Source organism: Jaculus jaculus, chromosome 1, assembly GCF_020740685.1.
Source record: "Jaculus jaculus isolate mJacJac1 chromosome 1, mJacJac1.mat.Y.cur, whole genome shotgun sequence".
Lineage (NCBI taxonomy): Eukaryota > Metazoa > Chordata > Mammalia > Rodentia > Dipodidae > Jaculus > Jaculus jaculus.
The window spans coordinates 47,362,183-47,375,291 of NC_059102.1; the positions used below are offsets into that span (position 1 = coordinate 47,362,183).

Genomic DNA, 13,109 nt, shown 5'->3' on the forward strand with positions numbered 1-13,109 from the left:
CTCAGTGGTACAGGACCCATAGCTGGAGCTGGGAAACAAGTCAGAACCATACCCAAATAAGCCCACTCTCCAATATCAAGCTATCATCAATCATGGGGTACAAGAGGGCCTACACCTATTAAACTCTGTATAAAAACAAGTAAGGGCTATCTCATTTGTCCTGGTGCTAACTTACTCTCCCTTGGAGAATCTGCTTCTCTTTTTCAGATGGATGCAGATCCTAAGAAGAGAGCCACCCCATCATACCTCAAAAGGGCCGGGGCTGGGGAGATGGCTTAGCGGTTAAGTGCTTGCCTGTGAAGCCTAAGGACCCCGGTTGGAGGCTCGGTTCCCCAGGACCCACGTTAGCCAGATGCACAAGGGGGCGCACGCGTCTGGAGTTTGTTTGCAGTGGCTGGAGGCCCTGGTGCACCCATTCTCTCTCTCTATGTCTCTCTGTCCCTTTCTCTGTCTGCCGCTCTCAAATAAATAAACAACAAAAAAATTTTTTTTAGGGCTGGAGAGATGGCTTAGCGGTTAAGCTCTTGCCTGTGAAGCCTAAGGACCCCAGTTCGAGGCTCAGTTCCCCAGGTCCCACATTAGCCAGATGCACAAGGGGGCCCACGCGTCTGGAGTTCGTTTGCAGAGGCTGGAAGCCCTGGCGTGCCCATTCTCTCTCTCTCTCCCCCCCTCTGTCTTCCTGTGTCTGTCGCTCTCAAATAAATAAATAAATAAATAATTTAAAAAAAAAAAAAGGGCCCCAGCTGAAACTAAGGAAAATTGGCGAAACAAGCAAGGATGCTGTTTTCCTGATGAACCGGATACCAGCACAAGGGGGAAGGAGACCAACACAGAGAAAAATCAACTCCTACCAAATCAGAGAGCCAGAGCCCCAGAGGCCCCCAACACCTCATCACTGAAGCAGACCAAAAATGAACCCAACATGGCTCAGTGAAATTTTGCAGAAGAGGGGGTTGAAGGAATGTCAGATCCACATGTTGGGTCATGATATGCAGAGACATTTATCATACCAGTAACTGTGGGCTAACTCCACAATGCATGACCCATTTACCTCAACAAGGAGGGCCCAAGGGGGAGGGGTAGGTCATGGATGAGCCTAATAATGGTACCAAACTGCCTGTACTTGCAGAATAGAAAACTAATAAAAAAAAAAAGATAAATGATTCCTTAAGAAAATAATAATAAGGTAATTTGAGGAACACTTAGAAGTGGCATGGCAAATATAGCACGAATGCCAATGGATTGGAAATGGCAATTTATTTTTATAATTCTGATATATATATGTATATTTAAACATGTGATTGGTACTTGAGCATAGATTAGATAAGTAAATGATCCATGTTGTAAACTATTAAAAGCTCAAAATAATTTAAAAGTATCCTCAATAAGATAATATTAAGCCTTAACATTAATCTAAAATAATGCATAAATTTAAAAAGTAGAAAATTATACAGGATATGTAAAGTGGATAGAGCAATTTATAAGCTGGCATATCAATAATCACATTAAATAAGGTGGCTAGGTAGACCATAATTAAAAATAGAAATACTGAAAGTTATATAAAACACAGAAATCTATATAAATTTCCTTAAAACATACAAGCTAAATAACTAGAGCTAAAAGATACATGAAACACATAACATTACTAATATGCATAAAAGTTAGATGTATATGTTATCACTAGATAAAGTTAGATAAAGTATATTTTAGAACAAAACATTAATGGACATAAAGTAGAGCATTTAATGACAATGAGTTTAAGTTTATCAGGAAGAAATCTTATATTCTTTTTTTTTTTAATTTATTTATTTGAAAGCAACAGACAGATAGAGGGAGAGAGAATGGGTGCGCCAGGGCTTCCACCCTCTGCAAACGAACTCCAGATGCGTGCGCCCCCTTGTGCATCTGGCTAACGTGGGACCTGGGGAACCGAGCCTTGAACCGGGGTCCTTAGGCTTCACAGGCAAGCGCTGAACCGCCAAGCCATCTCTCCAGCCCGAAATCTTATATTCTTATGCATAAATGTGTAGTTTAGTCCGATTCTGAGTATTCAAATATACCCACAGAGGTTACTTTAGTATGACTAGTAAAGGCATAAAACTACTGTAATCAAAATTTCTGGTCGGGGATGGAGAGAATGCTTAGTGGTTAAGGCACTAGCCTGTGAAGCCTAAGGACCTAAGTTTGATTCCCCAGTACTCACATAAGCCAAATGCACAAGGTGGCACACATGTCTGGAGTTTCTTTGTAGTGGCTAGAGGATCTGACGTGCCTATTCTCTCTCTTTCTCTATCTGCCTTTCTCTTTCTTTCTCTATCCTTCTCTCAACTAACTGACTAAATAAATAAAATATTTAAAAATTTTCTGGTCTACAGTGCTTTCATTATTCTTACTAATAAATTATAAATATCAAAGTCAAATGTGATGTCAATAAATTTTATCTTCAAATTCTACTTCAAACTTTTACATTTGAGCAGACTATATTAATGGGCTTGAAATTTAACTGTGGCTTAAAAGTGTAATGGACAGACTTGGGTTCTGATAGTTCAAACTTTTTCATCATATTATAAAATTTATCTCATATTTTCATCAACTTCTAAGTTGTTTGTGGCTATTACATCCATTTGTCCTATCTTCCAAACAAACTAACTGGTATTAGAGTCAAGAAATGTCTTATTCATTTTGTTTATATTCAACTATATACAAAGCTATATTTATTTTAAACACAATGTCTTTTTTTTTTCTCTTGAGGCATGATGAATCCTTCTACTTCTGGTCAACTTCTCTAGGCTTATGCAGGATATATGTTGTTAACTACATGAAAAACTACTGCTTACTTTGGATATGACAATATGAATATAAATCAACATCACTGTCATCTACTGGTCTTCTTCACTGTTTTTACACTCTGGAGATTTACAGATGATCTGTGATCTACAACAAAGTCATTGGAACCAACTAACAAGTGCAATAGAATTTACTTTATGTACAACTATATACCTGATTAAAATGAACTAAGTTCAAATCAGGACTGCCCCAGTCAAAAGCTTTTAAGTACGGAGAATGTAGCAGCTGAAAGAAAACCAAATTAAACATACTCATTTATTCATTACAAACAAGTTAGGTGATTATTGTACATTTGGCCCTTCAGAATGGGTACACAGATAATTATACAGGTGTACTGGTATTGTACTGGTATTGTACACAAACACATACATTCCCAAGGCATTTGATTACTCATAGGAGGCCTCTATTTTTACCTGAGGCTTCCTAGAAACCTCAGGTTCAACAGAAATCAAGCATGACCATTTGCATTGTATCCAAGACCACATATACCTAAAAAAAAATTTTTAAACCTTGTCTTAAAAATCTTGAAAATATATCTTTGCATCACCCCTGAATACGCTTAGCCTCACTGTCTTCTTTGAGTCTAACTGTATCAGTATGATTATGTGTATTTTACTCGTGGTTTCTTCACAAGATCAGACCCTCAGATCCTATATTCTTGGAATTTCTAAATCTAATAAGGCTCCGTCTTCTTATTATTCAAACTCCTCTCAAATATTCTTATCCCCTAAAATTCGATTTACTGGAATTTTATCAACAACCAAATATCTTAAACATCTTCTCTGAATGGCTTTTACCTTTTGCTTTATTGAAAATCTGCTGTTTTCTGAGAAGGTTTATTCCCCTGTAACTCCAGTATTGCTCCTTTGTTTCTCCCCTGTGGCTGGCGTCACTGGGAATGGAGGATGGATCTACCCTAATGTTTTTCATTATTCATTCCTACAGATAATTCTCACTTCCTCTTCCTTAGGGAATTTCTTAGTTTTATGTCCTTTAATTATATCATCCCCTATTTTTTGCTGTTGCCATCATTTTTTAAATTCCACATTATTGAGCTATTTAGTTCCTGGTGACTGTTACTTTCTCAAAAACTATTCCTGACTTGATTTTAGAGTTTTAATACTACCATCAATCTCCTTCTGAACTCCTTGAGGTCTCCTCTTTAATAATGTTGTCCTCTATTCTCTACCAACCAGTCATCCTGAAAGTATATTATAAACAGCTTCATTAATTCTCCCCCTTCAGAATTTAATTTTTATTCATTCTTATATTTCAATATTACAAGAGTTTTTTTCTATCACATCAGCTTTGAAACTCCTTCAACTACTAATATTTTGAATACATTCCTTCTTCCAACTTTTATTAAATCTTACTCACTCAATGCTTTTTCTCCTCCTTATCTAAGATTATATAATCAGTCATCAAAGTTATTCACTTACATTTATACAAAATTCTACCATCCTATCGTTTCATGACAGCAAATTCTAGAGAAGTCCAGTGATCTATGTATAGGCACACTACATGCCTACATTAATAAGAATAAATAAAACTTAAAAGTATCAAAATGATACTGAAATCACTTTAAATTTATGTTTATATATCTCTTGTAAGCCATTAACCTTCCGAGAAAATATAAAATAATCGACTAGGTGAATTTTCTCACTCAATCTTCTAGGCAATTAGGTCATAGCTTTCTCATCGCTGACCTCCACTTTCTGTCCTATTCATTCCTTTTTATTAAAAATTAATTTGGGGCTGGAGAGATGGCTTAGTAGTTAAAGCACATGCTTGTAATGCTTAAGGACCAAGGTTTGATTCTCCAGGTCCCACATAAGCCAGGCGCACATGGTAGCACATCTGTCTGGAGTTTGTTTGCAGTGGCTAGAGACCCTGGCACATCCATTCTCTCTCACTCTCCCCACTCCCCATCTCTAATAAATAAATAAAATATATCCTTAAAGAAAAAGTTTAAAAAAAAAAGAAAATCACTTTGAATTTTAATTTTAAAAAATTGAAGAAATCAGAAGTGACATGAGTTCAGAGATTTTTGCTATAAAAATAAACTTACTAATAAATAGGCATGTATTCTTTCCACTACTAGTGTTTAACTATATATTACTTGTAATAATTGTATCTTAGTTGTGTACTAGATGCTACCTATCCCAAAACTCTACCCCTTTCTCTCCTACTTCATAATTTCTCCATTCTTCTAAGACATTTTCATTACTTTAAAAACATGGTATTAATCCTTTCTGAAGAAGGATTCATTGACCTATTTTGTACCAGAGCTATAGACAAGTATTTGTATTCTCTTTACTCTTAATAAAGTTTAAATTTTTTCATAAATATTTTGTAAAAAATAAACCTTATCTAATATCATTGGTATATTTTAATATATCTAGTGCTTATTATATCCCAAAAAATTTATAATTATGATTATGTGTACTTCTCTAAATATTTTTGTTAAGATGGAGAATTATTCTATTGTATAAATTAAAAGTTGATTCAAAGACATTACTAACTGTTCAATATCCTGTTGCTAATCAGATTCAAAGAAAAGATCAATGCTTGGTATATAATTTCCAGGAAAGTATTCTTTGTAATACATTATCCTAGTTTTCTACATTAAGATTATATTCAAAATACATATATATATTTATTAGCACCAATAATTGGATAATTATTAGTTGAGTATGTGGTATATACAAAGAAGCATTGTCTTGGAAATGAAAAAGTAAGCCAAACTTGTTTGTGATCTTCAAAGCAAAGAAAATGTTATTTAGAGACTATTTCAAGCTGAGCTGAGGCTATTTCAGATTAGGCAGCAGAAGAATTTGTTGAGGTCTTAGCATGTGACCTTTGAGCAAGTCATGTGAGTGCATAGCATTAGTTTGCTATTTTGACCAAGATTACCTCATTTATAAAAAGCAGATAGCTATATTGCTGTACCATTGCTTACATTTAGATATTTTTATCGACTATGATATTAACTTGTTTTATAAACTGTAAATATATGTATATATGTATATATATATATATATATATATATAAATAATAATCTATCATTCTAAAGGTTACAATGGCATAAATCACTAAAATGATAAAATTAAACATCTATAATGTAAATTGCAGTGCTACTTAAATTATACTGAAGTGGACATAAATAGTTATACCTGAAGCCAGTGAAATATATTTTGAACAGATGTTCCTGCTGGATTGTGTGAAAAATATACATCCAAACGACTCTGAGGAGATTTTTAAAAAGCATTTTTGCATTTAGTTGAATAAGTGAAAATATAGTTTTGGTGTTTAGCAAATGAAATTATTTTAAGATGATTGAAATTCAATTTTAATAAGCTACATTAATAAAACCCAAAATTGTATTTTAATTAAACATAAATATATTATTAATTGTACAATTCTTACATTAAAGTAGAAACTATTATTGGATTGTTTTGTTTTTTTGTTAATCATCTGGTCTATAATTCCCTCTAACAAAAAATATCATAACAAGGAGCATTCTTCTTCCTCATACAAACATTTTGAAAACATCACATAACTGACAAGATAGAAAAAAATTAGTGGGATAAATTGAAAACAACAGGAACCCCAAAGTACAAGCAGAACTCAAAGTAAAGCTGTTTATTAGAAGCATCCCAGCTATCAACTCAATCTAACATCTAAGTATGTCATGTGTAGATGGGTTTTAGTCTGCTATTTTGACCAAGATTACCTCATTTATAAAAAGCAGATAGCTATATTGCTGTACCATTGCTTACATTTAGAGATGTTATAGACTATGATACTAACTTGTTTTATAAACTGTAAATATATATATAAATATATATAAATATAATAATCTATCATTTTAAAAGTGACAATGGCATAAATCACTAAAATGATAAAATTAAACATCTATAATGTAATTTGCAGTGCTGCTTAAATTATACTGAAAAGGACATTAATAGTTATACCTGAAGCCAGTGAAATATATTTTGAACAGATGGTCATGTAAGCCTCAGTAAATGAGGTAGATATAAAGTGGCTGTGATCAGAGTGACTTCAGTGTTCATATCCAGAAGAATCAAATAAACAGCCACAAATGGACAAAAAAGGAAAATTGTATGAGCATTGGGTGTATAAAATGGAATAAAAGTCACAGAAAAGAAGGAAATCTTGTCATTTGCTACAACATAGATAAATTTGATAGACATTCCACTAAGTGAAATAAGCAAAGAAAAGAACAATAATTGCATGTGGTATTAATTGTATGCAGAATCTAAAAATAAAGTAGACTTGTAAAAACAGAAAGCAGAGATCATCAAGGCCTTAAGGGTAGGAGATATTGGGGATAATTTCAAGGAGTATATTCGATGAGTAAGTTTTAAGACCTAACATACTATATAGTGATCATAGCTAATTCTATGTTGTATACTTGAGATTTGCTAAGAAAATAGAACTTATATATTCTCTCAAGCAAAAAGGCAACTGTATTAAGGAAATGGGCTTATTTTCCAATATTTGCACATATTAAGTGACTACATTGTTCATTGGAAATATTAGAAACAGGGAATAGAAAGGGATGTAGGGGGAACCTAATAAGATGGTATTATATATATGTAAGTAGAAGAACATCTTAATAGGGATGAAAAAGCCCAAGTGAGGTCAGGGGAAGAGATTGAGTAAGGAAAGGTGGAGGGAGGGCTAAACAAAATCTAAGAGGATATATGAATAAGTCATATGGAAACCTACTTTTTTGGACAATGGAACATACAGGAGCCATAGATTGTTACTAGAAAATTTTCAGTGCCAGGGATGAGATACGTTCCAGTGAGTTGTCGGCCAGGGAGGTCCCTGATGCCCCTAAAACACTATAGGCCATTTCTGAGGCCCTTGGTTTCTCACCATAAATAGATAGTAAGACCCTATTGCTAAAGACTCCACGTACAAGGTCACTGAGAAATCCTGCTGGAACTGAGTTGGAAACCTCCTCCATATAGACCAGCTGACAGAAACCTGGAAAAACCCACACTGCATGAAGTTCAATGGGAGAAAGAGAAATCACCAGTAAAGATACCCAGTAGTGGACACTACAAGCCTTATATTTGGCCAGCTAGGCCAAATAAGCCAACAGATACAATAGTGACATGTCTGTTATGGGGGAAACCAACCACCCTCTAATTTGACTGGAGACCTGCTCCATGGGAGGGAATACATCCCTGTTACTGAAAACCTACAGCAGGGGTAGTCATGAGCCCGAGGAGTGTAATGCCTGCTGCTGTCTGGCTAAAGTATTTACTATGCTCAGCAAACTGCCCAGTAAGCACTCCTCTTAATGTTCATACCCATATATTAATGCTACACTCACTTTTGGTTAGAGAAACTTCTCTTTTTAGATGTCAGTGACCTTGGGATGACTCAGAAGGCACCACAGTGCTGAGAAGACACGACAGAGGAGTGCTCAGCATTGAAATATTTCAGTCACACCTTCCATGGCTCAGGGTTCATTGCAGAAGAGGTGGTGGAAAGAATGTAAGAGCCAAAGGAAGAGAAAGACTCCTTATACTGTGCTCCTCCAGACACAAAATGGCCTGGATATCCATGACCTCACAGTGCCTGACACTACATACACAAGACCATCATAATTGGAAAAAAAAAGAACATGACATCAAAATAAAAGAGATTGTTTGAAGAGGGGAAGGGGATATGATGGAGAGTGGAGTTTCAAGGGGGAAAGTGGGGGGGGGAAGGGGATTCCCATGGGAAATTGTTTACAATTATGGAAATTATCAATAAAAATAATGTATTAAAAATAAAATATTAGAAACAACCTTACTTGTTAAATATACCTGAATATAGCTGAAAAAATAGACTTTTTCAAAAACAAAGAATTAATTTGTCTCCATGGAAATTCTGAGTGCTTGGAACTGGCAACTGGTAAAGTTCTGACAAAATAATTTAAAATGTTCTCAATAGAATTTTGTAAAAGAAAAATTCTACAATTTAAAACTCTATGATATTTATTTCATTCTTTAATTTCAACTCTTCTCTGTGCTTAAAGTGAGGGTTTCTATACATTCTTATTTCCTGGAGGGTACATGACAAGTCTTCCTGCATCATTGGTCATGATCAGTAGATAATGGCAAGTGATCAGGGCATATGAGAAAGAGGGGATGGGAAAGTACTTCTACCTAAAGGCAGATAGTACATTAGTTTTTACACTCTTATGCACAAAAAATGGTGAGAACTGAGTTCTTTCCTATTGTGAAACGTTTATTTTTCTGTAGTTGTTCTATGGCTCTCTGAAAAATAGAGTGATATTTTCACAAGGTTAAATAAAAAAAAAAATCCTCTGGCATATTTTAGGATTTGGAGAACGCTACTTTCTTAGAATGTATTGCTTCTGGTTGGAAAATATTTAAAAGCTTAAGTACAAGAACCAGCTCTCCAAATACTGCAATGCTTCTGTGAAATCCTGATTTTAAATTTAATGTAGTTAACAATCTTTAAAAAGTCATTGGTGAAGCACAGGGCAAAGTGGAAGGCAGCCCAGGTGAGATGAGGGGGACCTGTGAAGTAAGCACTGGAGCCCTGACACCAGAAAGATGGGGACTGTATGACAGATTTGTGGACACTTGTCTGAGACACTTGTGCACCTGTTGGAGATTATCAGTGAAGGAAATGGAACCCCTGAGTCCTTCCAGTCATCCAAGGACTTCCAGGATTTCTGTAAGACACGGCAGAGAACAGAGAACAATGTGGGGAAACAAAGATCTTTGAATGAAAACCAATGCTGAGCCTGGTGCCATGGATTTGAAGCTGAATGTGATCTGACCATTCAGCTATAAGCAAATCCTTGGTGGAAGTGGCAGAAAGAACAGATGAGGGCTATAATGTACAGTCTGTCAGTGCGATGCTCCCAGTCAACAAGGACACATTAGCCTTCCTTGTGATCCATTGCAAGAGAGTGGTTCAGAGCCCAAACTGGCAAAAGTGGATGTTGCCAATGTAGCCAAAGTCTTTGGCCCTGCAATAGTTGCCCATGCCATGCCCCACCCAGACTGGGTAACAATGTCCCAGGACATCAAGTGTGAACCCAAGACAGTGTCATTCTTGCTTTCACCTGTCCCTAGAATATAGGAATCAGTTCATGATCATGGGCCAAGATAACACTGGCTTCCAGAAGAGCACTGAAAACGCAACGCAAGACATCAGGTATTGAAGTGCGCTTGCTGAGGTCCCTGTCCACTCCCAAATCCCAGCTTGTCCAGACTCTTTTGTCCAGTTCCATGACACAGAGTTTCTGCTCCCTGCCATATTTGGAAACGGTTCCATATTTGGGAGCAAAAGCAAGGCTTCCACCAACCTAGGTGAAGAAGGCAAAAGTTTTTATAGTCCGCAACTCAAGTAAAATCACATCTGTGTATTACTCCCTGGCATCTCCTGACTGGAGAAAGGGCACTTTGTCTACTTTGTCTGCTCTGTGTCCTCCTGTATGCATCACTACTTTTAGAATTTCTCAGGCCTTAAAGTTAAGTTGTAAATAACAAAAATAATCTTAATGAATGCCTATATCTTTCAAAGAATATATTCACAATCCCAAGGGTCTTGATAACAGCAGTTGTAGGGCCACAACAGCATAGCAGTTTGCCACTCCCATAGTGATGAATGATATGAATGTTACAGGCTTAAGGACACTAATTCCAAATTCAAGTTATTATTAAAGAAGCATAAGGAGGAATATTATGAACCTGAACAGGAGGAAAAATTATATGAAACCAGCTATTAAGAAAGGATTTCAATACAAAAAAAATCTCAAGATACTAAAACTCAATGGCAAAAGCTAAAAATGCCCATCCCTGTAGTCATAATTCACTATTTTACAAGAAGGGACAAACACGGAAACAAATAATCCACCATTCTAATGCAAAGTAGTTGTATGATATTGGTTAGACATGAGATGAGGTGCAACTGGCTAAGAATCTACTATCTACCAACAGAAATGTATTTTAAAACAACTTGTTCTTACCATGTTTATGTTCTTTGTATCTTTTCCAAACAGCATAAACAAAGAATTGAGACAAATCTTATTTAACATCAGTAGTGAACACATCTTTGGACCAACAAAATTGTTAAAGGAGGTTGTAGGTAAGAAGTCTTTGTTGCCAGCAAAAACCTGTAAAATAAATTTATTTTACTTACATTTAGAAAACTATAAGATTTAAGACTTGATGTGCTTAGTTTACTATACGCACAATTAAATGAATGATCTCAAAAGTTTAAAAACACTGGGAGATGGTTCAGTGGTTAAAGTTCCTTGCTTACAAAGCCAACCAGTCTGATGGGTTCCCCAGTACCAATGTAAAGTCAGATTCACAAAGTGGTTCACGAGTTTGGAGTTCATTTGCAATTGCAAGAGCCCCTAGTGTGCCTTCTTCTCTCTCAATCTCTCTCTCTCCCTCCCTTTATCCCCCCTCTATGTCCTTGCAAATATTTATAACAATTTAAATTAAACAAAAAATTAAATTAAACAAAAAAATATAAAAGATATAAAGAATGGTTTTACCACCAAATTTCCATTCACAATGACATACATAAAGGCATAAATAAAACTAAAAATACCAGTTCATACACAGACTTTGAACAGTTCAGAGTTCATATTCTGAAGCACAAAGTTATTGTCACCTTGGATTATCAGCTATACAAAAGAAATACAAAACATACCTTGATTACTCTCTTCAACTTGTAAGCCATTTTAATTAAAGGGCATTTTGTATGCTTAATAGAAGCCACTGGTGCTAAGGCAAACAATATTTTGATTCTTTTAGCTATTTTTGGCATTGTGGAAAATGCTATGAAAGCTGAAAAAAATGTGAGAATTGACATACAGAAAGTTTAAAAGTAGTTTCTAAACTATTAATTTATTCATTCATTTCTTATTCACATATTAAAATTTTTTGTTCATACAACATGTGATTCTACATTAATCACAATGTCATGCTAACATTTAGGATTTTAGAAATACTATACAAGATGATAATTTAGTAGTAAATAAAACTTGTGACTATATAGTTTCAAAATCAGGAATAACTACATTGAATAAACAGAATACTGAACATCTTTATAACTGGCAATCTTGAAAATAAAATAAGTACCTTTTTCACATAGGTGAATATTACATTCTAGATGAGAACACAATGAAAGTAAAATTATTTTAATGTACACTGTTAATGTAATTTAAGCTCCTTGTCTCTCATATAGTGGATTATAAAATTTATTTCTATGTTACTATTTAAAGCCATTAATATGAAACTAGCAACAATCTTTTCTGGCATACCAATAGTAGTGCCCTGTGAATGGCCAATATAAAACAATTTTTCTTGCCCAGTGTGCTTCACAATAAAATCAAGGGAAGCTGGAAGGTCATATTTTGCCATCTCATCAAAACTGCAAAAGAAAAGAAGCAACTTTTAACTGTTAACTAGCTATTTGAAGAGAATTAATAGTTAAGTGAATAAAGGCAAATGTCAGCCTTTTTGAGTATTGAGAAGTTATGTGGTCTAATGTACCTATTTAATTGAAACTTCAGTGAGGAGCCCAAAGTCAAGAAATTATAACCATAGGCAGGCTTAAAAGAAAGGTGTTTCATGCCAGGCATGATGGCTCATGCCTTATTATTATTATTATTATTAGTTATGGACATACTCAGTATATAAACAGCACATGTTGGTACCAACCTTTCCCTCATCCCTGCACCCCTCCAAAGCAAACCTCCTAGTTGGGGATGCCGATCATCCCCATTCATCCCCATGGGGATTGTGGGTCGTGCATTGTGGGGGTATGCCTTTAATCCCAGCACTCAGGAGGCGAAGGTAGGAGGACTGGTGTGAGTTTGCTAGGGCTAAAGTGAGACCCTACCTCAAAAAAAAAAAAAAAAAAAAGAAAAGAAAAGAAAGAAAAAAAAATGAAAAGAAAAAAGCAAAAAGAAAAGAAAAGAAACAAAAAAAAAGAAAGGTGTTTGCATAGTAGACTACACCATGAGTTCAGAGTGTAGAATAATAGGTAAATCAAGGATGAGGTTAAGCAATAAGATTTCAAATAAGAAACAAAGGTAATAGCTAAAAGTTGGAAATAGTTCAAAATTAAACAAGTATTCTTTTATTTTCAAGCTAAAATGTATGTACATTTTATGGTTTGTGGAAAATCCTGAGTTAAGAAAAAATAAAAATTTTAATGTATGTGTGTGGGGGATTAAATGGGCA

At 35.1% G+C, this 13,109-nt stretch overlaps 1 protein-coding gene across 1 annotated transcript in view; it reads right to left on the reverse strand.

Moving 5' to 3' along the window:
• Lipj (lipase family member J) overlaps positions 1–13,109 on the reverse strand; it is a 136,714-nt gene that overhangs the window by 110,701 nt on the left and 12,904 nt on the right. Inside the window, exons 6-10 of the mRNA XM_045151393.1 lie at positions 12,185–12,294; positions 11,572–11,708; positions 10,877–11,023; positions 6,021–6,092; positions 3,001–3,072 (exon numbers count right to left, since the gene is read on the reverse strand). Of these exons, the coding sequence (XP_045007328.1) occupies positions 3,001–3,072; positions 6,021–6,092; positions 10,877–11,023; positions 11,572–11,708; positions 12,185–12,294 (538 nt within the window). The remainder of the gene's footprint in view (positions 1–3,000; positions 3,073–6,020; positions 6,093–10,876; positions 11,024–11,571; positions 11,709–12,184; positions 12,295–13,109) is intronic.